We start from the raw sequence: 27,233 nt of genomic DNA on the forward strand, positions 1-27,233 counted from the left end.
CACTAAGCATTTCTCCTTGATCTCAGGAATCCAGTTGTTTCAAATTTGCATTTTAATTACCTAGCATAGTTCCATAAGCTATAACTTCAGTTGACAGCACTGTTACTACTTTAAAAAGTGTAATGACTTTCCATCTTTTCTTGGAGAGCCATTAAATGAAGTGTTAATAGGAAAGTAGTGGCCAGTGAATAACATCCCTTAACAAAAAGTCTTATGAACCTTGTGGGTTGAGCTGAATTGTCATAGTGTTTTGTGCCACACACATACATACAGAGAGAAAGAAATTTTGAATATAAAATGTTAAAGGGCAGATATTTCCAATAAAGGATTTTAAAATGGACTTCGTGTTGTGTTTCCATTCTATTATTATTAATATTACACTTACCTTTTCTCATCTTTATTAACCTAGCTTTTTATAGTTTTATGATAGTCTAATTGAAATACAATGAAGTGCACATGTTTAAAGCATTTAGTTTGATAAGTTTTTACACTTATGTACACCAGTATCATGAAACAATTATTGGATGGGAAATTTAATTCTATTACAGGTATCTGTTAGTTGAACAGTTTTCCCCACCACCCCCTAAACAGCAGAATGATGTTGCAGTGAAGGTTTCTGTGGAAAACATGAGCTAAAAACCTGAAAGGCAACTGATATCGGCACAAGTGGATAAAATATGGAGAAGTTATACAGGATAGAAATAAAGCCCATCTCGCCTGACTGAAGTTTAGATTTTTGTTTAGTTGCTATTCACCGTCATGAAGGGTTGAAAAATACCTGTCCAATCCCTTTGTTTCTTAATATTCCTATTGAGAAATTAGCTAAATGGCTGGTGAAATATACAACACTGTTACCGAGAGTAGAAATCTATCTCTGCAGGAAGTTTCATGCATTGGGGTAACCTGTTCAGCTTTGACCACCAATCCACTCTTGAGTGTGTATGTCTCTGCTGTGTGAATGATTTAAAAAAAAATGAAAAAAAAAAACAGTTGTGTAAAAATGATGCTTTTGCTTTCAGAGTGATGGAATCTCATTCCTCACCTTTAACTTCCTTTTAACTTTCTTATTTCTCCTGAGAAACTGTGAGTATCCTTAAATGTTCATTCATCATTACACCCAGGTGCTAACCCTGGGACTTTTTGGGGGGGCCTAAATGTTCATTCTTTCTTCTACTGCAGGCTGGCTCCATGAGTTGGGAAAGAGACTGGAATCTCCATACTATGGCAACAACACCTTGGGGGGACCGTCGATCCGAAGTGCCTATATCGCTGCTCTGTACTTCACCCTCAGCAGCCTCACCAGCGTTGGGTTTGGGAATGTCTCTGCTAATACAGATGCAGAAAAGATCTTCTCCATCTGCACCATGCTGATTGGTGGTAAGGAATATTCTCCCTTTAGACCAAGAGAAGGAACACTTGTCTGTCAGGCTATTGTGGTTCTGTTTCCTCGTCCTAAAACCATATACAGGTAGATTTGTTTACATTGGAAGAGTCTAAAAGCAATAATTAGGAAATCAGTGGCTACATTTTAATATACTTGTAGATTATCAATGAGAGTTTGTGATGTCAAGAATTCCACGTTCTGGGAGTTCCCGTTGTGGCGCAGTGAAATGAATCCAGCCAAGAACCATGAGGTTGCGGGTTTGATCCCTGGCCTTGCTCAGTGGATTAAGGATCTGGTGTTGCCATGAGCTGTGGTTTAGGTCGAAAATACGGCTGGGATCTGATGTTGCTGTGGCTGTGTTGTAGGCTGGCAGCTGTGGCTCCGATTAGACCCCTAACCTGAGAACATCCATATGCCTCGGGTATGGCCCTAAAAAGCAAAAACAAAACAAAACAAAACAAAAAGAATTCCACTTTCTGACAGATGAAAAAAACCCTTTGCCTGATGGTTAATTTTGAAAAGGCAGGCACTTTGGTTTTTTTTAACATGCTATTTAACCTCTAGTGTTTGTGAGTTATATGAGCCTGAATTGCAGCTACTCATTTGAAACACCATTTTATATCTCCAAACAGATCAGGGTTATCAAATCTTATTAATACTAACATAGTTAATTAAGGATATTTGATAGGTAGCTTAAAGACAAAACAACCAACACCAATATAATAATAATAAGTATTTAACTGTTACTAATAGCTTTTGTGGTCCATTTTCTGTTCTAAATTCTTCAGTACAAAACCTTTAGCAATTCTGAGGCCAAATCTGTGGGTTCAGCACCATTATTATCCCATCTAACACGCAGACAAATTATTATACTATCATCTCTGAGCTTCAAACCCACTTTCTGTGCTCTACTTTGTGAAGCTCGGAGTTTGGACTGCAAATCTCATTCTTCTTGCCGACTGAGGTCAGTTATGTCTACCAGTGGGAAGTGCCAGAGGTAGACTGGAGGCAGGAAAAGGAGAGTAGGAACTCTCTGCTTGGGGTGTGTTCAGTGCCCAGTCTTCAGTCTCTTCAGGCACTTTCGGAACCAGCCTCACCCAACCTTCCCAGAGATCCCTCCCCCTGCTAGGAGTGAAGTCAGAGCCCTGACTCCTTGTGGCTCCTCAAAGTTTCTAACTGGCCTTTGAGGTTCTGATAACTCCACTTGTTCCTTCACTTATCCAGCTCCAAGGGCAGACGCTCCTTCCTGTAATTATCATATTTCTGTGACTTCTATCTAGACTTTCTTTTGGATCCACTCAGCCCTCCAACGCCAGGGAAAACAATTCTCTTTAATCAGTTCCTCCTGATGAAATATTCAATTTAATTTCTCTTTTCTGAACCTCCTGATAAAGGATGAATGCTGTTTTTACCCACTTTTTTCAGATGAAAAGTTAAAGCTTGGAGAAATAAAGTAACATTTTCAAAGCCATATAACCAATAAGTAAAGAGGCAAGGTTTGAACCCAGGTGAATCCTTCTGTCTTTAAATACATCAGTGGAGGAGTTCTCTTGTGGCTCAGCTGTTTAACGACCCAGCTGTTGTCACTGCAGCAGTGCAGGTCACTGCTGTGGCATGTTTCAATCCCTAGTCCAGGAACTTCTGCATGCCAAGGGTGCGGCCAAAAAAATAGCATCAGTGGAAACTTGCTGAATTATAAAGCTGCTCTCCTGGAGATGTGGGTGTCTACCTGGAACAAATAAATATTCTTAGGCCAGTCTTATAATATTTTCTTCTCCACAGTATTCCCTCAAAAGCTTGTTTTGTCATGTTCTCTTAACAGCCTTAATCTAAGATATCACTTTGAGGTTTGAACCTTATTTTATACAGGATAGTTTCTACCAGCTTCCTTGCATAGATATGAAATGAGTATGTGGGACTTCAGGCAATGAGTCATCTACACTACCGGGAAACCAGAGGAGCATAAAGCCAAACTTTCCCTCAAGGAGTTTATGATCAGTTTGGAGGAGATAGCTGAAATATGTGGAAAGAGTTTTAACAATACCAGGCAGTAAATGCTAAGTGCCAAATCAGTTAGGAAGTTCAGAAGCAGTGAGAAACGGGGCCAGGGATCGGGAGAATTTCTTGGAAAGGCAGTTCTCATGGCAGAGTTGCTGAAGCAGCATGCTGGGATGGCAGCAGTTGGAACAGGCTCTTGGCCGATGTAGAGCAGTAACAGCCTAGGGAGCAGAGAACAGGAATTCTCATTTTCTGAAGAGCTACAGTGTTCCATACTCTGTGGTGGCAATTTTATACCCAGTATTATGGCTTATATAATTGTTGCTCTCCTGGATGGCCCATCTTTCAGCCTAGCAGAATGACAAGCACTTTGCAAACAAACACAGCCTATACGTATTTAATATTTGCCCATCTTCCTTCTACTGCTGATGGAAATTTAGGGAACAGCCTGCTAATTTGACATTGGAAGACAATTAGATCAGTGAGCTTATTTCCTGTTGATCCACTGATGAAGGTGTAAGTGGTCCTGCATCAGAAATTGTTAAGGGATAAATTATTCCCAGCTATTCACTATAAATAGAAGCTATGCTGGTCACATGGCCAAAAGATATGGGAAGTAAGCATATAATGCCACTTTGTCACTTGTTCAGTATTTATTGAGCAAATTATCCTGGTGCACAACCAGTGCTCATTTGTAAATGCTAAAGCATTTAGGTGACTTGAGCAGTATTTAGTAAACCTTGGTTTTGAATGGCAAATGCCATCTGCATAACTCAAATTTATTAATTAAAGCTTCCCAAATTTGTGTTTGTGGGAAATAACTCTGTGTTATTGTGACAATTACCCTAGGCTAAGAGAAATGATGCCTTCATTTTAATATTTCCTAATTAACTAATTACTGGCATAATTTTGAGAACTAATCATAGGCGCTCATGGTGTTGAACACTTTGTTCATTTAATTCTTATAACACTATGAAATAGGGGTTATTAATAACCCAATTTAAATATAAGACAGCAGAGGTTTGGTGAGTTTAAATGCTAAGATTCACTAAGATCTAGCAAACTTTTTGATAAAATATGCATTTCATTATATACTGTAAATTGATTTTATTAACTCAATTCTATAAATATACACAAATATTTATTTTTTTAATTTAAAGTACGTATTACCATGGACCCAATGCTTGTTAGGAATCCTCACACAAGGCTGATAAAATTGCTAAAGATAAGGATGCAGTATTTACCACCTGAAGCAGGCAGCTGCTGTATTAAAATTGCAGGTGAGTGCCAAAACCCCAGATAGTTATCTAGGGCAGATGTGCTCACAGGCTGAGTGAGGAAGAGGGAAGATGGGGAACTTCCACATGAACACCTAATTAAAAATGTGCACATCACTGATTTGTGGGAAGGCTATTTAAAACTATCGAACAAAGTGATTAAGCAAAAACAATGGGAAAAAAAGAAAGATCCATACCTAGACAAGTCTGTTTGAACTTTGAGAACATCCAGAACTAAGAAATAACCCTAAAATCAGAGAGCTGTTAGAATTAATAGGTGAATTTAGGAAGGCTGATGGATTCAAAGTCAATATGCAAAAAATCAATTGTATTTCTATATATTAGTAACAAACAATTAGACAATGAAATATAAAAAAGAATTTTAAAAACATTAAATATGAAGGAATAAATGCTTAAAATGTGCAATATTATTATACAGAAAGCTACAAAACAGAAAATTTATAAGTAGTTGAAAATAATGGAAGGATATACAATGGTGATGGATTTAAGACTCAGTATTGTCAACATACCTGTTTTGTTCAAATAAACTGAAAGAGTCAATGAAATTTCAATTTAAAAAAACCCAGTAGATGTGTGTATATATGTATGTGCCTGTTTGAAAACTGACAGGCTCTTTCTGAAAATTAGAGCAACTCCAGAACTAAAACTAGTCAAAGCCATCATGAAGAACAAAACTGGAGGATATGCTGTAGATAGCATGATGTGCATTAAAGTTATAGCAATTAAGAAAGTATGGTGTTGGCTCAGAAAAGATAAATAGGCCAATAGAATAGAAAAGTGTGCAAAACTTGGCCATAAACACATGGACCCTTTATTTATAACACTGGTGACACTGTAATACAAGGGGGAAATGATAATACTTTCAATCAGTTTTGTTGGGTCAAATATATATCTTCATAATGAAAAGCACCCTTGATCCCTCTTAAAACTCTTAAGTTAAAATTAATTCTCAATGGACTTTCATCTAATTGTGAAAAGGTAAAGAATAAAGCTTCTAAAAGGTAACATAAAAGAATATTTTCATGACCTTGAATTTGGCACAGGCATTTTATTTTATTTTATTTTATTTATTATTATTATTATTTTGTCTTTTTGCCTTGTCTAGGGCCGCTTGCACAGCATATGGAAGTTCCCAGGCTAGAGGTCTAATTGGAGCTGTGGCTGCTGGACTACACCAGAGCCACAGCAATGCAGGATCCCAGCCGAGTCTGCGACCTACACCACAGCTCACGGCAATGACAGATCCTTAACCCACTGAGCAAAGCCAGGGATCAAACCTGCAACCTCATGGTTCCTAGTCGGATTCGTTAACCACTGAGCCACAACAGGAACCCCCTGGCACAGGTATCTTAACACAAAAAGCCTTAGCTGTGTAAAGGAAAGATTGATAAATTGAACTGGAGACCTTCTGTTTATCAAAAGACATTATGAAGAATGTGAAGAGGCAAGTCACAGGATAGAAGATATTTGCAAACATTTATCTGACAAGTGACTCTTGTCTGTTATATATAAAGAACCCTTACAAATCAGTAAGAGCAGACAACTAAAAAACATTAAAATTTGAAAAAAACACTTCAAAAATAGATTTCCATACCTGAACAGACAATAAACATATTTTAAAAAATGCTCAACATCATTCTTCTAGGACATGCAAATTAAGCTCAAAATTAGATAGCATTTACATTCACCAGAATGGTATACTTAAAAATAATGATAACCCTAAGTTTGAGAGGATGTAGAACATCTTGACCTCTATACTGCTGATGTGTCATTTGGTATAGTAGCCTTGTTAATATTTACCAAGTCTGAACATAACAATTCCATTTGTGAGTGTATATCCAACAAAAATGCATACATATACATAGCGAATGATGTACCCATAGAAGCATTATTAAAAAACTGTCAAACTGAAAATGTCCATTAATAGGAGAATAAATAAGTAAATTGTGAAATAATTGTTCCATAAAGTACCATACAGGAATAAGAATGGATGAATTATGGATGTCATGTGACCCCATGGATAAATCTTATAGACTCAATGCTGGCAGAGAAAACAGATAAAAATAAGTACATATTGTATGATTTTGTTTAGAGAAAATTCAAAAGTAGGCAAAGCTCTTTGATGGCGAAATAATTTATAACCATGGCTACCTGGTGAGGGTGCCGGTTAGTGAGTAAGGGGGCCACCAGGGAGGCCAGGGTGCTAATAACATCCTAATTATTCATCCTGGGGTCTGTTCACTTTGATTAATCTCAATGGACTATACCTTTAGTCTTTGCGTGATTTTGTCAAAGTGTTTCTTTGATATTATTTTAGCTTGTAAAATTATAACAGATGAATTAAAATAATAATATAACTACCAAGTGTGGTATGAGAAAGTGTGTAACAATGAGTTGATTTCTCAACTTTCATGCCACGTTGTTTTTTAGGTTCTGGCTTAATATAATAAGTTGAGCATTAGAAGTGAATTATATGATGTAAAATATTGGTGATAATTATAAGACTTAAAGGAAATAATTTTGAAAGATTGCATTTGGGGAGTGGAATGAGAATGATGGGATGGGTTTGGGACTGAATTGTTCATCATAAAGTTTCTAAGGTACTTGCTTATAATGATGAAACTTTTGAAAGAAAGTATCAAAACTGCCAGAGGTTCATTTCAGGTCTATAAATATTTATGGCATGCTAAAATTATGCCAGGCACAGTGCTAGATGCTGGGGAAACAAAGATGACTAAGATTTGATGCTTTCCTTCCAGGAGTTCACAGTTTAGTAATGGAAATAGGTGCTTAGGCAGATGCTGTCCTTTCTTTTTCCATTTTCACGTCTCCTATTACAACGTGCATTTCAAAAAGACTGGAAAATCCACACAAGAATAAAATAACACATAGTCCCATCACCAAAAGATATTCTTTTCAGTCTTTTTATACATTTGTACCCCAATTCTCTAAAAGATTTATAACTATACCTATCATTTTTGTCACTAAGCAAAATGTACTGAGAACATTTTTCTGTCCTTTAAAGTTCTTCTATCCCATTTATGAATGGCTGCTCAATAGTTACTTCATGAGTTGGCCCCAAGTGTGGGGCCCATGAATTCAGCCTCCAAGGTTAGATAAAGCTTCCCAGTGAAAAGGACTGATCACTGAGGACATGTCCAGTTTAAGTGAAGCATTGTTGGAGCTGCTGTTTTAGCTCAGCAAGTTAAGAACCTGATATGGTGTCCATGAGGATGCGGGTTTGACTCCCGGACTTGCTCAGTGGGATTAAGGATCTGGCGTTGCCATGAGCTGTGGTGTAGGTCGCAGATACGGCTTGGATCTGGCATTGCTGTGCCTGTGGTGTAGGCCGGCAGCTGCAACTCCTTTGGACCCCTATCCTGGGGACTTCCGTATGTTGCAGGTGCAACTGCAGGGAAAAAGAAGGGTTGAGGGGGAGGAAGGAAGGAAGAGGAAAGGAAAAAAAACCTTTGTTGTCATGAAAAAGGTACAGTGAAACTCTGAATAGCCAAGGCTTTCCTTGGATCCTTTTAACCCATATATACTATCCCGATGTGACTCAGTTGAACCCATATGGACTACTGGTGTACACAAATTCGCTGTTCTTAGGATGTCTTTTTTATAGGGCCATTTCAATTCATCATTTTGGAAATTATTCTCACTCTCTGTTTTCTCTGCCATCTGCCACCCACTGCCCAGTGTATTTCTAGCAAGAACTGGAAAAGTCCAGGGCCATAAGTAGGTGAGAGAGAGGAGTAGGGCAGCTAGGATTACCCAAAGCCTGAGCTCTCATCTCCAAGTTTTTTAATCAGGAGAGCACAGTCCCTCTGTAGCCTCTGAAGTCTCTGCAAAGTAGTTGGCTAAAGAAATCAGAAATGGGAGTTCATGCTGTGGCACAGCAGGTTATGAAACTGACTAGTATCCATGAGGATGCAATTTTGATCCCTGGCCTCCTTCAGTGGGCTAAGGATCCACCTTGCCATGAGCTGCTGTGGTGTAAGTTGCAGATGCGGCTCAGATCTTGCCTTGCTGTAGCTGTGGTGTAGGCTGGCAGCTGCAGCTCTGATTTGACCCCTAGCCTTGGAACTTCCATATGCCATGGGTGTGGTCTTAAAAAGAAAAAATCGAAAGAGAAATCAGAAATGATGGTATACCTCAGGACAGTGAAGCTGCCTCAAATCCGAAGTGGGAAGGAGAGAGAAGAGGAGGGAGGAGAAGGGAAAGGGCAAGATAAAGAGGAAAGAGAAACCCAGGCAGCCTATAAGAATGCACTTTCACTTGAGGTCTGTTTACTTTCTTCTCAGATTCCCAATTATGGAGGTTCCTCTAAAGACCTGATATTAAGATGATATTTTACAAAACACTTTCTATACAAAACTCTTCCACAAAGAAAAAGAGCCTCCCACACACTCAGTAGCAAGCCTAGCATGCTACTTTAAGGATTATATACATCAAATTTTCTAGGCATTAAAGGAAAAGTGAATGATAATTTTCAGACTGACCTGGATATGGAAGCTCTTGAGTCAAAACTTTCTAACAGATGGACTGATTTGGCCTGACACTTAAACACGTTCTTTGCCAATGCAAAAATGATAACCGGTGACAGGGAGGCAATAATAACTTTGGAAACTGAAAAACTATGAGAGCTAGGGTTTTATTTTTTAACTACTTAAATTAGAAGTATTTTCCTATGCTGAAATGAGACTTTGAAATTATGGTGACTCAGACATAGACTAGTACTTTCCAACAACACTTATGAATGCTACAATTAATCCAGTAATTCATTTTATTGATAATGTACAATTAGGATGCTAAATGATCTGAACATATTACTTCTCTTACTTTATGTGCTTTACACACATTATAATTAAGCAAAGCAAAGTTAAAATCATACACATAATTAAGGAACCAGTGTTAAAATAAAAGAAATACAATTGTTCTCTATACTCAGTTTAATCTCCATGAAAGACTATTATTGCAGACTTTTACAGATGGTAGGGCTTCCAAACACTAAACCCATAAGTATATTAACAGAGCCTGAAATCACCATTTAATTCCTTTGACTTGGAGCAGGGTCAGTTCTTTGCTGAATGTTTAGCATAGAGGTCTCCTCTTCCAAATAAAATATATAAGCATCAGAACTGTTGTGCCTCTAAAACCATACAGAAGAACGGGCCTCTATTTAGAATATACCAATAACCATTCAACATCAAGCTGTTAAGCAATATATGTTTTTCTTGGAATTTCTAACCATTGGGAAGACACTTCATTTTTGAACTTCCCATGTGTTTGCAAGTAGCAGGCACTTCTCAAATGTTTCCATCGAGAAAGTATATCCAGAGTTCCTATCATGGCTCAGTAGTTAACAAACTCGACTAGGTTGCAGGTTCAATCCCTGGCCTTGCCCAGTGGGTTAATGATCCAGTGTTGCCGTGAGCTGTGGTGTAGGTCACAGATTGCAGACAGGGCTCGGATCTGGCATTGCTATGGCTGTGGCATAGGCCAGCAGCTACAATCTGATTCCAACCCTACCCTGGGAACCTCCATATGCCACCGGTGTGGCCCCAAAAAGACAAAAAAAAAAAGTCATTTAACCTCCAGGCCATAGTGCCCCTATTTTACAGGTTGGGAAATAAAACTGCATCACCCCTGCCTGTCTCTGTGTTGTTTGTAGACCCATAGAGAAAAAGTACCTAAAAGCATATTGTATTATAAATTTACTCAAACATTTGTTAAGTAACATACTTGTTGATGTTCCTAAAATGCAAAGTTGTTCTTCAATTATAATATCTTTTTTCAAAGCTAAGGCCAACTGAAAGCAGTAAAAATGCTTTTTCCCTGCCCTTGTTCGGTGGGTTAACCATCCAGCGTTGCCATGAGCTGTGGTGTAGGTCGCAGACGCAGCTGGGATCCCGCATTGCTGTGGCTCTGGTGTAGGCCGGTGGCTACAGCTCCGATTGGACCCCTAGCCTGGGAACCTCCATATGCCACCAGTGCAGCCCTAAAAGACCAAAAAAAAAAAGAGAGGGGAGGCAAGATGGTGGAAGAGTTAAGAGGATGTGCTCACCCTCTCCCACAAACACAGCAAAAAAAACCCACATCTACATGTAAAACAGCTTGCACAGAACATCAACTGAATGCTAGCAGAAGAACTTAAACCTCCAAAAAGGGCAAGAAACTCTTGACATAACTGGGTAGAACAAAAGAAAAAAAAAAGAGAGAGAAAAGGAATCAGGACAGGACTAACATTCCCGAGAGGGAGCTGTTAAGGAGAAAGGGAACCCACACCCTGGGAAGCCAACTAACTGACGGAAAGATCAGCCAAATTGGAGGGATCTCCAAGATGCCGAGAAAGGCACAACAGCAGATCTCAGAGCCAAAGAGCAGAGCGAGAGAGGCACAGATCATCTGAACCACTGGTGCAGACACCACAGACTGAGATGCTTGGGCAGGGGTTGGGCACTGAGACTTAGTCTCTAGAGGTTAGTCCCTGGAAGTGGGCTGAGGTTGGTGGTGTGGAGACAGCCTAAGTGGCTAGGGAGTGGTGCGCCTCAGGCAGGGGGAGTGGTACGCTAAGGGCTGGGGAGTGGAAAGCCATGGCAGAGGGAACCCTGGAGAAGGTCCAGACCTGCAGGAGAGAGGCCTGCGGGCTGCCATAGAAAACTTTTTGTGCCCCAGCGGATGTGCTTGCCCCCCAGCTCACAGAGGGCGGAGCGTCCTGGTGCAGTACTCACCCCCCACCCCCTAGTGTGGCCAGAAGCCACTTGCCATCTGCCACCGACCAGCTCCCCCGCCTGCGGGAAGCCAGGAAGCTGCTTGCCAGCCCACCCTGGACTGTGCCAAACTACAGTTTGGCTTCCCCAAATTCACAGAAAAAGAAAAACACAAGCAAGACGAAGAAGCTCAGAAACCATTCCCAGTTAAAGCAACAGGAGAACTCACCTAAAGCACTCAACAATGAAACAGACCTCTGCAGTCTGACAGATTTTGAGTTCAAAAGGGAGATAGTGAAAATACTGAAGGAAGTAAGAGAGGATGTGAAAAGTAATGCAGATTCCCTCAGAAAGGAACTAGAAAATATAAGGAGGAGCCAAGAAAAAGTAGAACATTTATTTGCAGAGATACAAAATGAGCTAAAAGGCAATAAAGACCAGAATGAATAATGCAGAGGAATGAATTAGTGATGTGGAGGACAGCATAATGGAAATCACCCAAACAGGACAACAGACAGAAAACCAAATGAAAAAACATGAAAGCAATATGAGACCTATGGGATAATATAAAGCAGGCCAATCTATGCATAATAGGAATTCCAGAAGGAGGAAAAAAAAGAAGAGGGAATTGAAAATATATTTGAAGAAAGTATGGCTGAAAATTTTCTAAACCTATATCAAGATACAGGAAGCACAGAGGGCCCCAAACAAGTTGAACCCAAACAGGCCCACACCAAGACATATTGTAATAAAAATGGCAAAAGTTAAAGATAAAGAGAGGATTCTAAAGGCAGCAAGAGAAAAGCAAAGTGTTAATTATAAGGGAACTCCAATAAGGCTATCAGCTGATTTCTCTACAGAAACACTATAGGCCAGAAGGGAGTGGCAAGATATATTTAAAGTGCTGAAAGAAAAAAAATCTGCAACCTAGAATACTCTATTCAGCAAGAATATCATATAAAATAGAAGGGGAAATAAAGAATTTCTCCAACAAACAAAAGCTAAAAGAGTGCAGCAATACAAAACCCATTCTAAAAGAAATACTGAAAGGGCTTTTCTAAATTAAAAAAAAAAGAGGATGGAGAAAACTACAATTGGAAAGCAGTCACTTAAATAAGCCAAGATACAGATCTAAACATGAAGATGTTAAAAAATAATAATATCAAAATCATACAATGTGGGCAAGGGAAGTAAGAAAAAATAGATTATTGATTTTAATGATGTGTTTGAGCCTATATGACTATCAGGCTAAAGCAAGCAGATATAGGAAGGGGTTAACGTACTTAAAAAACAGGGCAACCACAAATCAAAACCAAACATTACATTCATAAAAATTGAAAAGAAACGTACCCAAACATAAAATAAATAGAAACCATCCAACCAAAAAAAGAAAATAGAAACATAGAATCAACTGGAAAACAAGGTTTAAAATGGCAATAAATAAAAATCTATCAATAATCAGCTTAAATGTCAATGGACCCGATGCTCCAATTAAAAGACACAGAGTGGCTGATTGGATAAAAAAGCAGAAACCTTCAATCTGCTGCCTACAAGAGACTCACCTTACGGCAAAGGACACTTATAGATTGAAAATGAGGGGATGAGAAAAGATGCTTCATGCTAATGGACCAAACAGGAAAGTAGAGTTGCAATACTCATATCAGACAAAATAGACTTTAAAACGAAGGCCATAAAGAAAGACAAAGGACACTATTTAATGGTTAAAGGATCCATTCAAGAAGAGGATATTACAATCGTCAATATATATATATGCCCCTAATATAGGAGCACCCAGATACCTCCAACAAATACTAACAGACATAAAAGGAGAAATCGATGGGAATACAATCATAGTAGAAGACTTTAACACCCCACTCACATCAATGGACAGATCCTCTAGACAGAAAATCAATAAAGCAAGAGAGATCCTAAATGACACAGTAGAAAAGTTAGACTTAATTGACATTTTCAGGACATTACATCCAAAAAAATCAGAACACACATTCTTCTCAAGTGCACATGGAACATACTCAAGGATCAATCACATATTGGGGCACAAAAGCTAACCTCAACAAATTTAAGAGTGTAGAAATTATTTCAAGTATCTTCTCTGACCACATTGGCATGAAATTAGAAATCAACCACAGGAAAAGAAATGAGAAAAAAAAAAAAAAAAAAGGAAGCTATATCCACAAACTCAGTTATTTAATAGGTTGCTGGAAATCCTTAAATCTGGGTTTCCCCCTAATTTTACAGCACTGAGCATCCTTAAAATTCATAACACTTTCCACTTTCATGGAAAAAGTTAACATAAATTGAGTGCTCACTCTTTTCACACATATACTAGAAATTTTTAAAATATATTAACTCTTTAAATCCTAAAATAACCCCACAAGTAAGGTACTATATTGCCCATTTACATATAAGGGAATTGAGTCTGTGCACAAGAATTACTTAGCTCACCTGGTTTATAATTAAGAAGTGGTAAAAACAGGATTTTAAATTCAGTAGGGTCTGATTCTAAAGTCTTGTATTTCCTCTGAAACATTATATTGCCTCCTATATATAGACCCTAAATTTAACCCTACTCTAGTAACTTTTCCAAAATCTTGAGACCTTCCTTGTTATTATGGGGTGACTTTATTGGCATGGTAACCATATTTTCCATAGAGAAATGATAATGTATAACCTGATAAAGAATTCTAATTTCTGTATTAAATTAGATTGAAGTCAATCTAATGTATGACAGTGGTTAATAATTTCTGGTAAATGTAAGGGAAAAAAGAATTTGAAGTGGGGCTGTCTTGAAATATTCAAGAAGGAGGGTGTCATAATAGGTTGACACATTTGCACTAATGTATTCAGATGCTAAGAAATTTTTAACATAGTTCCTTGAACATTGAGATTTGGGCACAGAGGTGTTTTGATAGATCTTAATAGAAAAACTACTAAATGTTTCATGTTTTTTTTAACCCCAAACTGCTAAAACCAGTGATTTCACTCAACCCCTGAACTTCTCACCTACTTGCCAATCCCATTCCAGAAATGAGATCAAGGCTAAAAATCTGAATATCACAGGAGTTGGTCTGCCTCATAAATCTGCCTGCGGGCACTTTGTTAGCTCTTTCTCTTTCCCAGTTTCACAAACCCAGGTGGTTTCAATGCCTTCTCCTGCTACCTGCTGGTATCCGCTAGGCCATTCCTGTTTGAAAAATGAGCAGAGTTTAGTGCAAAATCCTCGCACCTTTTCCGATTTCGAGATACCCGACTGCTCCCCCGCAGCCGGCTACTCCTGGGAAGTGAAGTCCATTCCATCTGCTCACTCTGTGTTTTTCTAGGAAAAAACCCAGCCCCAGCCCCCATCCACCCTGGAATTCCGGTGAACAAAGGCTTCTCTCTCATTACACTCTGGTGGTGCTTTCGGGAGGGGAAGATTCGTTAAGGAAGTGAGGATTAAATCCTAGCTGACCAAGAAACACCATGGAAACAGGAGTCACATATCCATGTACCACAAGGCTCCTCTCAGGGCAGCGATAACTCCAAGCAGAAAACCTGGTATTCTCTGTGAATTCTTTGTTTCTTGAATGGTCTCAGATTCTCTGACAACTCCCTTAATATTAAAATGACTGTAAAGGTGTGGTGTTGGGCATTGTGATCATGTTACTCTTGTCTCCAGGAGTTCCCTTCGTGGGTCAGCAGCAGTTAACCAACCTGACTAGGATCCATGAGGATTCGGATTCAATCCCTTGCTCACTCAGTGGGTTAAGGATCTGGAGTTGCTGTGAGCTGTGGTGTGGGTCACAGACACAGCTCAGATCCTGTGGTGCTGTGACTGTGGCATAGGCCACCAGCTATAGCTTTGATTCCACCCCTTACCTGGGAATCTCCATATGCCATGAATGCAGCCCTAAAAAGCAGGAAAAAAAAATTCTTGTCTCCAGATTGCCCAAGAAATGCTCAATTACATTTCTAACACCTTTTTCAGCACTTTCATTAATGCAAACATGTCACATCTAATATTTTAAAACTAATTTTAAATGATGGCTTTGGGGAAGAGACTCATTCTCATAAAGGCTAAACAGGTTTTTATTATAGACTTGGGATTGTTTTTTTACTTTTAAAAATTAAAGTATAGTTGATTTACAATGTGCCAATTTCTGCCATGTAGTGAAGTGACCCAGTCATACATATATATACATTCCCTTTCTTATATTATCTTCCATCATGGTCTATCCCAAGAGATTGGATAGAGTTCCCTGTGTTGTACAGTAGGACCCCATTCCTTATCCATTCTAAATGTAATGGTTTGCATCTACTAACCCCAAACTCCCCATCCATCCCATTCCTTCTCCTCTCCCCTTTGACAAGCACAAGTCTGTTCTTTATGTGTTATAGACTTAGTTTTTAAATGTGTTTGTTATTATAAAAGTAACTACAAAACCATAACATGATTGCTTATATTATGAAATTCTTAAAACCATACCTATATCCAACTATGAAAATAATATAGATGTGAGTAGAGGGCAAAATAAAAGTTTGTCACAGCCAGAATGGCAGCTAACAGGTTAAATGTAGGTCAAAGGAGTCTATTTTTCAAATTATTGAGTATTTTTACACTGATGGAGCCATACTGAATTGAAAGGACTATGTCAGGATGCATTCTGTGGCAAAGTGGCTGCACCCAAATGCCTGTATCAAAATAGCTGTGTCAACATGGCCACCTACACATACTCTGCTGATTCAGGATGTATAGACAGTACATTTATACTCAAGGAGGGAGCCCCTCCATCCTATTTATCTCCTGCTATATGCTATGCTCTTTTCTCCAGCCTTGATGCATGCCCTGGTGTTTGGAAATGTGACAGCGATCATACAGAGGATGTATTCCAGATGGTCCCTCTATCACACTAGAACTAAGGATCTGAAGGACTTCATACGTGTCCATCACCTGCCCCAGCAGCTCAAGCAGAGGATGCTTGAATATTTCCAAACAACCTGGTCAGTCAACAATGGAATAGATTCAAATGAGGTAATGTTCGTCTCTCATGTTTATGTTTACAAGCAGAAAGCACATATTCTAAGATAAAAGCAAGGTGCTCTCATGCAGGTCTCAAAAATGAAGAACACACCTATCAACTTTTACATATCTTTATTCTTTAAGGCCTCATGACCCTAGTACATCTCCTTTCATCTGTTCTGGCTTATGTTTCATGATGCCTCATTGGATTGGCCAGTGTTTTACAGTAACTTGCTACTTTGGTCAATTAGAATAGACATTTTCATTCACATTGACCCTCTTTTAAAGAAACAATTCTTATGACAGTTGCATGGTGTAATCATGGAATATGAGATTAATCAAGTTAATATTTACCTTTAAAATCAACAAAGTAAAAAAAATATGTTTTTTCAGCAGACATATTATCTTTGGACTTCCACAAACCCCTTAGACCACCACTGTAGCAAAGGTATCCTATAAATCAAGCAACCATTCTACCAATCCCCCAGTGAAACCAGTAATGAATATTTTTAAGTGATTATTTGTTTTTTCCTCTCTTCAGATGATCATGACAGCAGAGGACACACTGCAGGGTCCAAATTCCTTACCTTCTGTCCTGAGTAGGTGTCTTTGTGAGAAGCAAGACACAAGGAACTCTATGTTTCATTCTCGAGTCTCTTCTTCATTTATTCTGTTTCTCCAGACTTAGTAACAGTAGATTATTCAGCAACACATAACTAGGGTCAGAGTCACTGAAAAAATCTCTCCAGGATATATATATTTCTACTTTGTACTCTGGTTGATCAAACAGTGGGGAAAAGTCCCTGATGTCTTACAGTAAATCAGTTACACAGTACTTACCCCAACTTGATTCCCTCTTTCCTCTTCTTTGACAGCTTTTGAAGGACTTTCCAGATGAGCTTCGTTCTGACATCACTATGCACCTGAACAAGGAAATCTTACAATTGTCCCTTTTTGAGTGTGCCAGCCGGGGCTGCCTCAGGTCTCTGTCTCTACACATCAAAACCTCTTTCTGTGCTCCAGGGGAGTATCTACTGCGTCAAGGAGATGCTTTGCAGGCCATTTATTTTGTATGCTCAGGCTCTATGGAAGTTCTCAAAGACAGCATGGTGCTGGCAATTCTTGGTAGGTCTGAGTTGAAAAGCTTCATGAAATTTTGCTCTGGAGCATAAATTAAAGAGATGAAATAGGGGAAAAACTGTGATTGTGAAAAGGAAAATTGTGGATGAATATGTGGACTCAGGATTGTTCTTCATATGAGTTAAATTTGACAAATTATTATTATTATTATTAATTGTTATGACACATGTTGAGTTTACATGGTGCTAAGTGTAAACATCCAACACATGTTTTGATTCTTGTTAAAAAGCCACTGGTGTAAATATTATTCCCATTTGACATGTGAATAAGTAGTATCTTGGTTAACTTAATTTGTCCCAAACAACAGAGCAAGAGAATGAACACAATTCTTTCTGATTCCTAAAGCCAGATTATAAATTATGATATAGACTACCTCTTGGTGAAATAATTAGTCAGTCTTGAGAGGGCATTTCTGTATTTTTCTGAGAATCAATTCAGAGAAGAACATTGAAAATTAAGTTTTATCTGTGCTAGAAATAGCACAAAATGATTACATATTAAGAATAAGCTCTTATAGCAATTGTTAACCTCAAAGTGGCTATAGGCTTTTTTAACTTCCTCAAAGAAAACTCATTGGACAGTTTGTGAAGATTTTGTACCACAAAACTGACTCCAAATATTAACATCATTGGTGTTCATTGAAATGTGAAGGGCAGCTGACAAAAGATGACATGCAGGGTTAATATAGAAAAATTCCTATCTACAGTTTTATGTGTACCTCTTTTAAAAATCATTTTCATTTGTTTGTCTGTTTATTTATTCAACTAATATTTTTGAGGGCTTATGAATGAATCAGGTCCTGATCTAATCTATGTATTTTGAACACAGTGCAGTACACCAATGTTTAGAATTTGTGTTAGTAAAAAGAGGCTAGTGTAGCACTTTTCCTGTATTTTCTTTTTTTCATTTTTTAAAGTTTTATTGAAGTATAGTTGATTTACAATGTTATGATAATTTCTGCAGTACAACAAAGTGATTCAGTTACATATATTCACATATCCAGTCTTTTTTTTTTTTTTTGTCTTCTGTCTTTTGAGAGCCGCACCCACAGCATATGGAGGTTCCCAGGCTGGGGGTTAGATTGGAGCTGTAGCTGCCAGCCTACACCACAGCTCATGGCAACACCAGATCCTTAACCCACTGAGCAAGGCCAGGGATTGAACACAAGTCCTCATGGATCCTAGTCAGGCTCATTAACCACTGAGCCATGATAGGAACTCCCACATATCCATCCTTATTTTCATATTGAAGAACCTAATATTTGTGAACAACTTAATCCTTTACAAAATATCTTCACATGTGGGGACTTAACGTTTTATCACACAAAGAGACAGATAAGAGGGTTATTTTCTTATTTTTCCAAAGTAAAAGCTAACCTAGGTCTTCAGACTCTGTATCCAATCCTCTTTCTAACTCTAAACAATCCCTGTTATTCCATATGATCATCATAAGCCTGAAATCACTGAATTTTCAACATTTATTTATTTACTTATTTTGCCTTTTTTTTTTTTAAGGGCTGTACTCATGGCACATGGAAGTTCACAGGCTTGGGGTCGATCAGAGCTGCAACTTCTAGCCTACACCACAGCCACAGCAAAGCCAGATCCAAGCTGTGTCTGTGACCTACTCCACAGCTCATGGCAACGCCAGATCCTTAACTCACTGAGCAAGACCAGGGATTGAACCTACATCCTCAAGGATACTAGTCGGGTTCACTACCCCTGAGTCACAACAGGAACTCCAAGACAGGTTATATTTGGGAGGAGAGAAGAGAATTAATATTATTGAATCCCTATTATGGGCTGGGTGTTTGATGTCTATTATCCAATTCAGATATTGCAACTCTACTGAGATACTGTGATTATCCTCAATTAGAGGTGCAGAGATGGGGCCAAGCCAAGGGTAAAACACCAATGTGCTTTCCAGTGCTTCCCTTCTCATTGACTTTAGTTTACCACTTATCAGAGGAAAGGTGGAGCTTGCCTTCCGAAGATTGGGGTCAATTCTTAATTCACCCCCTTATGTTTTTCTCCTTAATAGGAAGGCATGGAATAGCAATTAAAAGAGTGTGTTTATCATCCGCGTGGCTGGCTCATTATCAGTGTGAGATTGAGGCTTTGTAGGTATTTGTTTTTCAAAGGAGGTTTTTTTCCCCACTGACTTCTCAGTTCTGTAAGGTTAAAGGCAAGTCAGTCTAGCATTTTTATTCTAAATTAAAAGTAACAGTTATTTTTAAATTTGCTTCAAAAACTTAGCTTTAATCATAAAATATGTTTCTGTGGGTTTCCTTAGTACACTGTAAATTGTAGAGCCTGTCTGTTGATATAGCCTGCTTTGAAAAGGACATATAGTTATCTTTCCATTAACTTATGGTTTTATATACATGTAAGCAAATTAATCCACCATTTTTATTTTTATTTATTTTTAATTGACATATAGTTGCTGTACAATGCTGAATTTCAGGTATACAGCAAAACGATTCAGTTATACATACATACATATATTTCAATTTTTTTCAGATTCTTTTCCCTTACAAGTTATTACAAAATATTGAGTAGAGTTCCCTGTGCTATACAGTAGATCCTAGTTAGTTATCTACTTTATACATACTAGTGTTTATATGTTAATACTAAACTCCCCGCAACCTTACCCTTTGGCAATCATAAGTTTGTTTTCTATGTCTGTGGGTGTATTTCTGTTTTATATGTAAGTTCATTTGCATCACTTTTTTAGATTCCACATATGAGTGATACCATATGATGTTTGTCTTTGTCTAGCTTACTTCACTTCGTATGATCATTTCTAGGTCCATCTATGTTGCTACAAATGGAATTATTTCATTCCTTTTTATGGCTGAGTAATGCACCATTTAAAATGTATACAATATGCGTTTTTCCCATATAAAATTCATAATTTGTAGTGAATTTTCAAATTTGGCAACTAGCAACAATTCTAGGAATGGAAGGAGTTCCCTGGTGGCCTAGCAGTTAAGGATTTGATGTTGTCACTGATGTGGCTTAGGTCCAGTCTCTGGTCTGGGAAATTTCCACATGCCTTGGGCACAACCAAAAATTAAAAATAAATTCTAGGAATGGAATATGAATGCATCATCCATGATGTTACACAGTAGTTACATATTGGATGGCTTCTATATAAATACTGTTTGTAATATACAATTCCATTGGATTTTCTTATTTTAAAGAAAAATTCTGTTAATAGGAAGAAAACTTTATTGTCTTTTGCTCTGGCCACAATTTCCTCCATAAATTGAGATTCCCATAATTAATGTTTCACATCTTTGTTGCTACTGTATACCTCTCAAAAGTGACTTAAATGCACATGGCCATTATAAAGATGCTTATGTGGTTTGGGGACAAAACCCAAACAAAGATAATAAATTATTAATATTTTCTCTCCATGGTTAACATTATTTCAATGGAGACTGACTATTTTACTTTCCCTAAGGTAATACTATCTTATGGATTCTGTTTAAATCGATACTCATTCTGATAAACTTAAGCACAGCATGGCCTCACTGTTGATCTGTAGATATTTAATATATGTTCACTCTGCCAACAAAATGAATTAATACATAATGTCACAGGGAAATAATATTACAAAACAGGTGTCAAGCTGTAATTTATTTAAGCAGTTCTGTTGTCCAATCAATACATGAAGGTGTTTCTTCGTATGATGCCTGGGGAGGCAGTTGACATAAAGGCAGGGATTTTTTTACAGATATAGAAAGTGTTTGCCTATACACCTCCATTTCATGTCCCAGTAAGTGTGTTTTTCCACCAGTTTCTTCACTGTGGTTTAAAAGAAAATGAAAGAACACTGATAAATGCACTCTTCACAGATGGCGTTTGTCTGTTTAATTATAATTAAACATAAGTTATAGCTCTAACCAGGATGGTTTGCAGATGCATCCTATCAACTATTTTTTCCCCAATAATAGAGTAACTTATTAGTAAATATCAGTGACAGAATTCTGAGTAGTAGCAGTTAGAAAGGACCATAGATACCTTCCTCTTTTAAAAATAAGGATACTGAAACCCAGTGGAATTAAGTCAGAAAAAGAAAGACAAATACCATATGATATCACTTATATGTGGAATCTAAAATATGGCACAAATGAACCTATCTACAAAACAGAAACAGACACATGGACATAGAGAATAGATTGCGGTTGCCAAGGGGGAGGGGAGAGGAAGTGGGATGGATGGGGAGTTTGGGATTGGTAGATGCAAAGTACTACATTTAGGATGGATAAGGAATAAGGTCCTACTGTGCAGCACATAAAATTCTATCCAATCTCTTGAGATAGAACATGATGAAAGATCAGTATGAGAAAAAGAATGTGTGTGTGTGTGTGTGTGTGTGTGTGCATATACAGAGTTGTGTCAATTTCTGCTGTATCGAGTTATGACCACGGCAGAAATTGACACAACTCTGTAAATCAGCTATACTCTAATTTTTAAAAAGACTTAAAAATGAAAGAAAGGAAGGAAGGAAGAAAGAAAGACGAACAAAAGAAACTAACTTAGGTCTGTGTTCTCAATCTAGACAGTGAGTAATCCACAAAACTGTAAAATAAGTGAGAGTGAGAACCATGTTGTTTGCCCCGATCAAGACAAGGCCAGGTGCCCCTGTCAGTACTCCATAAATGTTCATTGAATAAATAAATAAACTGGAATTCTTTCTAGGGTGCCACATTTAACAAGATGCTGGTGCTGTTTTTATAGCTGGGGTCATTGTGGCTGAAATCCCCATACTGTGGCCATCCAAGGTATGAAAGTTTGATGACCTAAAGTTATTCCAAAGACCAGTTGCTTAACAGAAAATGTGAATGCTCAACATGGCAATATAGTGCCTCATGATCAATTCCCTCACATATACAAAATTTGAAAATTTGCTGGATTCAAGGCATCCTGGCTGTATTTACATCTTGCATCAGTACCCATCATTGAATTTTTTCATCAGCAATTTAGATTTCTAACAAAATATGCAAGGAAAAAAATGTACAAGTTTAGTAGTATTAGTGATAACATAAATCAGACGAATTCTTCAGCACCATGTGGTTGTTTATTCTCTTAGTATCTATAAACAGAGATTTTGGTCTTTTTTTTTCTTCCACCAAATAGGCTCAATTTTAAGGTTTAAATTCAGTTTAATTAAAAAAAACAAACACCTAGAAATACTTCAAAGTTTTAAAAGTTTTTAATCTGCCACAGATATTTATGAATATATCAGGTATTCATGGTTAATTTGGCATGTCTCCTTTTACTGTCAAATTCAATACGACAGACTTTTATTGAATCCTGCTGCATGCCAGACACTTTGCTTCCAGAAATTCTGGGCTCCATAAAAACCAAAAATTTAGAAGTTCAAAAAATAACTGAATGAAGGATGAGTGGGGACAGTTTGTTTCATAACATTTGAAAGGTATTTACTTAGTGGTTTGGGGTTGATCAATTGTTGGGTGTTGGTTTCCTATGAAATGGAACAAAGTAGCTGTTAAAAAAAAAAGTTAAAGCTCAGGCATGATGATATTTGAGGACAAATCAAAGACAAAGCAGAAACTCCTAAGGTGTAGCCTTGAATCCAGTGATAGCATCCTGTATGAACTTGGCTATATTACTTCAGCTTTTATCCTAAGTGTGTCTGAGAATTAAATGGATTTTATTTCAGAGTTCTCACATGAATGCTGAGTGAATTAATGGCTCTGTCTCAAATAAAACTGAAGCTGTAATCATTTTTTCTTATTAGCACTATGGTTATGCTTACCTTCCTACTAAATTAAAGTGATTCAAATCCATTTTGAGATTTTTAAAGATTCAAGTCAATGCCCAATAATACATAATTAGCAAAGTCAAGGAAGTAATCTAGTACCCGCAGGTGAATTTCAGCCTAAGACTGATGGGCAGAGGCTCTGGGGTAGGGCACAGAGAATGTGAAGTAGTATTAGACCCTTTCTCCTCCCAGGGGCCCAAGCAAAGAGCTCATGGTTTTTATTTATTGACTTTCTTTTTTGCTGGAGAAAATGGATTTTTTACACTGTCACAGAGCATTAAACCTATGACTGTGTTTTACATTTTTATATAGTAGGCTTCATTGTCCATAATGTCCAACAGTTACCTCTACCTTTTAACTTTCCTCCTCTATCCCACCTTCTGGTCTTGTAGACAAGTTCAGAGATAAATAAAACAACCTGAATATGTTAGAAAGCTGATGGCGATGCTTATACTCTTGTCCAAAGTGCTGGAAATCAATATGATTAATACACCTCTTGATGGTCTTAACTCAGAGCACTTTTTTTTAACAGTCAGAAAAACTGAGCCATTGTTATTTCCCTTGAATGGTTAAAGTAACTGGGACTAAAAATCTCACAGTTGAGATTATCTAAAGTCATTTACCCCGAATCCTGCGAAGGACCTGTCTGAGCCCAATCTCCGACCTATAATTCCTAATTCTAGGTCTCCTAGGCTTTATTCTTGAGACCAGTTTTCTCAACTGGGGGCAGTTTTACCTGCCAAGTGACATTTGGCAATGCCTACAGATATTTGTGGTTGTCACCTCTGTGGCACATGAGATGCTCCTGAACATTCTACCTTGTACAGAATGACCGCCCCGCCCCACCTCCACAACAAAGGTTTATAGGGCCCCAAATACAACACTGCTGAGGTTGAGAAACCCTGCCCCAGATAAAGATTCCTCTTCTCTTTCAATGTAATTTCAGAGAAATGAAGCCTATAAATCAGATGAAGATACCAGTCTCAAGCTTACTTTTCTTTAAAGCAACACATCTCTTTTTCTCACTGTTTCAAGGGAAAGGGGACCTAATTGGAGCCAATCTATCAATTAAGGACCAAGTGATCAAGACAAATGCGGATGTGAAGGCGCTAACCTACTGTGACCTCCAGTGCATCATCCTCAAAGGGCTCTTTGAAGTCCTGGACCTTTACCCAGAATACGCTCACAAATTTGTGGAAGACATTCAGCATGACCTCACTTACAACCTTCGAGAAGGTCACGAAAGTGATGTAAGTCTCCCTTCTAATTAGTGCTGAGACCTAAACCCAGGGGGGCCTGGAGATGCTTTGTAATGGGAGAGACACATGTCGTGACTTCACTTCAAAGAGTCTCTGAACTGATAAGGTATGACTCTTCACTCACTGATCAAGCAATTAGATAATTAGCTAGAAGTCATACCAAGGGCGTTATGGACATGCTAGTCAAATATTATTTACAGATGACTTCTCTTAATTCAGGGTTTTTTTCCTTGCTTATTTTCAATGAATTTGATCCATTTTAACCAGGATCAAATGTAGTGATGTCTAATATTTAGCCAGAGATGGGTGACTCCTCCAGAACTTAAAGAATTCTAAAGTATATAGTTCAGAGTTTGCTCTGTGTGTGTAATTGTTCACTGCTCCACTTGCCTGACACGTCTTTTGCTTACGAAGATCTTTTTGTTGTAGTTGTTAAGCAATGCTCCAAACAGTCTATCTTAAAATGTCTAAATATGCATGAAGGGATTCAAGCCAAAGATTGTCACCCTGAAAGCATAATGAACATTTTATGAAATTATACATTTGCTGCATGGTTCAGTTTACAGACAGCTTTCCTGTTAAAATATGTACCAAACTGCATCCTGTGATTAAGCCGCTCACGAACCTGACTTCATTAGATGTGTCAGACAGACAAATGATTTAATAGGAATGATTGTTAAAAGGCAAGCCAGAGCATGTATGCATGGCATTCTGTATCAACAGAAGCCTTGATCTGCTGCTGTGAGCTTTGTCCCAGATACTTGTTATACTCAGTTCCCTAGGAGTTTAAGTAAGCAAAGCTATTTTTTTTTTTTTAGTAACTCATATTGTGCAGACATTTTGTTCATCATCAATATTCTCTCTCCACTTGGAAAGTAAAAAAAGAAACCAAATTGTGTATTTCTTCATTATAGCTGAGGATATCAAATGACAGTCAATACTTAGATGGTTTCCCTTTCTAAAGTTAAAGATTACCAGTTTTTAATGTGTGCCTTTCTCTGTTGATGATAGCAAACAGCAAAGGAGGTATCAATATTTATCATGGACCTATTTGTGCTAAGCACTCTGTCTATGTGAAACATCTCATTTAGTACATACAATGACTGTTGAAGGTAAGTGTTAGCTAGGTTTTACAGAACAGAAAACAAATGCAGAATGGTTAAGTAATGTGCATGTGATCACGCAAACTTGTAGGTGGCAGGGACAGAGTTTGGGCACTGTTGTCTGTCATTTTAATATCTGTACACTATACTATTTTGTTGTCTCTTCTTGGGAAATACATTTTTCTTGTCTGCCCTTTCAATAAATCAGATTTTATGACCATAGGTGTCTTTGTGCTCTCCATGACAGTCTAATGTGACAACTCTTTTTAAAGAGTAGAGGTGGGTTGGGGGTAGAAGCAACAAAAAAGGCAAAAAAAAATGAAGAAGGAGAAATAGCTAACATTCCTCAGCATGGACAAATGGAAAATATTGGATCTCAACCCCTACTTTCTTGTTGTTTGATTGCTTTTAAGGATCCTTACCTTTAATCCATTTTTTATCCTCTTTTTTTATTTGCTGGAACATCAATCATAGTAATTTTAAAATTCCAAAATCTGAATGGCCTAGAGAATTCATTGTCTGTTATTTCTCTCTCCTTTTTTTATTTTTATTTTTTTGGTTCATTTGGTCCCCTTTTTAGCAGATGTCATGATTTTATTTAAATATAGATATTGCTTGTGCAAACATGTTCATATTATTTTCCTCCAAATTAGGTTATATTCTTTTGACATCTAGGTAGAGTTCCAGCAAATCACTTTCATCCTGTCCGTGATTCCTCTTAGGCTTTGTTAGGCTGTTCTGTTTCAGTTTTGACCTTACTCTGACAGTGTAGCCCTCACTCCTCAGACATAATTTTTTGGGGGATCTCAGCTAAAAATCCTTGAATGTTCACCAAGCTTCCTCCTATTTGGCGGGCCTTTATCTCCAACTTCCATCTCCTCAGCACCACGTGGCTGCTGAAATCATATGGTTTCTTGGAGCTCTGCTCTGTGCATGCTCAGGTTAGGAGCTGCCTCGTGCTTCAGGCTCAAGGGCCACATGGCTGTGGTTCCCTCCTCTCTGGGATTTACTCCTCAAATCCCAGGTGTTTTGTATACCTGAGACTGTTCCTTTCCCTTCTCCTCCATTCTAGCTCACAACAAAATAGCAGATTCCCTCAGGAAAATATCTGAATAAAAATGTGGTTCTCACATACTTCCCTTTTCCTGGGGATCACAGCTCTTTAAGTCTGACATGAATTGCTTGCTCTCCAGTGCTTTCAAACGGTTATTTTGTGTATTCTCCCAGCTTTATAATTACTTTTATTGGAGAATTTGTTCAATATAGGTTATTTCATTATGGTGGAACCAAAAGTATTGCTTCTTACAGAGGGCTCCCTAAGCTCCATTTTTCAGGGCAAATAGAAACTGGTGCTTACCTCTGAAATCTTTATTGTTTTGTATTTCCTAATCTTCTATCACTGAAAACTTCTACTTACCTACCTATCTAAGATTATGGGATGTTATGCTTTCCAAAATTTAGGTAAATTGGGACTACCCTTACCCATAATTTCATACCCTGGGGAAAGGTCTTGAGCTGTTTCTAAGAA

General features: G+C 37.9%; 1 protein-coding gene across 1 annotated transcript in view; it reads left to right on the forward strand.

Moving 5' to 3' along the window:
- The window catches only part of KCNH8 (potassium voltage-gated channel subfamily H member 8), a 420,004-nt gene that overhangs the window by 317,788 nt on the left and 74,983 nt on the right, over nucleotides 1-27,233 (forward strand). Inside the window, exons 8-11 of the mRNA XM_047754199.1 lie at nucleotides 1,180-1,377; nucleotides 16,223-16,422; nucleotides 17,286-17,535; nucleotides 24,379-24,593. Coding sequence (XP_047610155.1) covers nucleotides 1,180-1,377; nucleotides 16,223-16,422; nucleotides 17,286-17,535; nucleotides 24,379-24,593 — 863 coding nt within the window. The remainder of the gene's footprint in view (nucleotides 1-1,179; nucleotides 1,378-16,222; nucleotides 16,423-17,285; nucleotides 17,536-24,378; nucleotides 24,594-27,233) is intronic.

Source organism: Phacochoerus africanus, chromosome 1, assembly GCF_016906955.1.
Source record: "Phacochoerus africanus isolate WHEZ1 chromosome 1, ROS_Pafr_v1, whole genome shotgun sequence".
In the NCBI taxonomy this organism is placed as follows: Eukaryota; Metazoa; Chordata; class Mammalia; order Artiodactyla; family Suidae; genus Phacochoerus; species Phacochoerus africanus.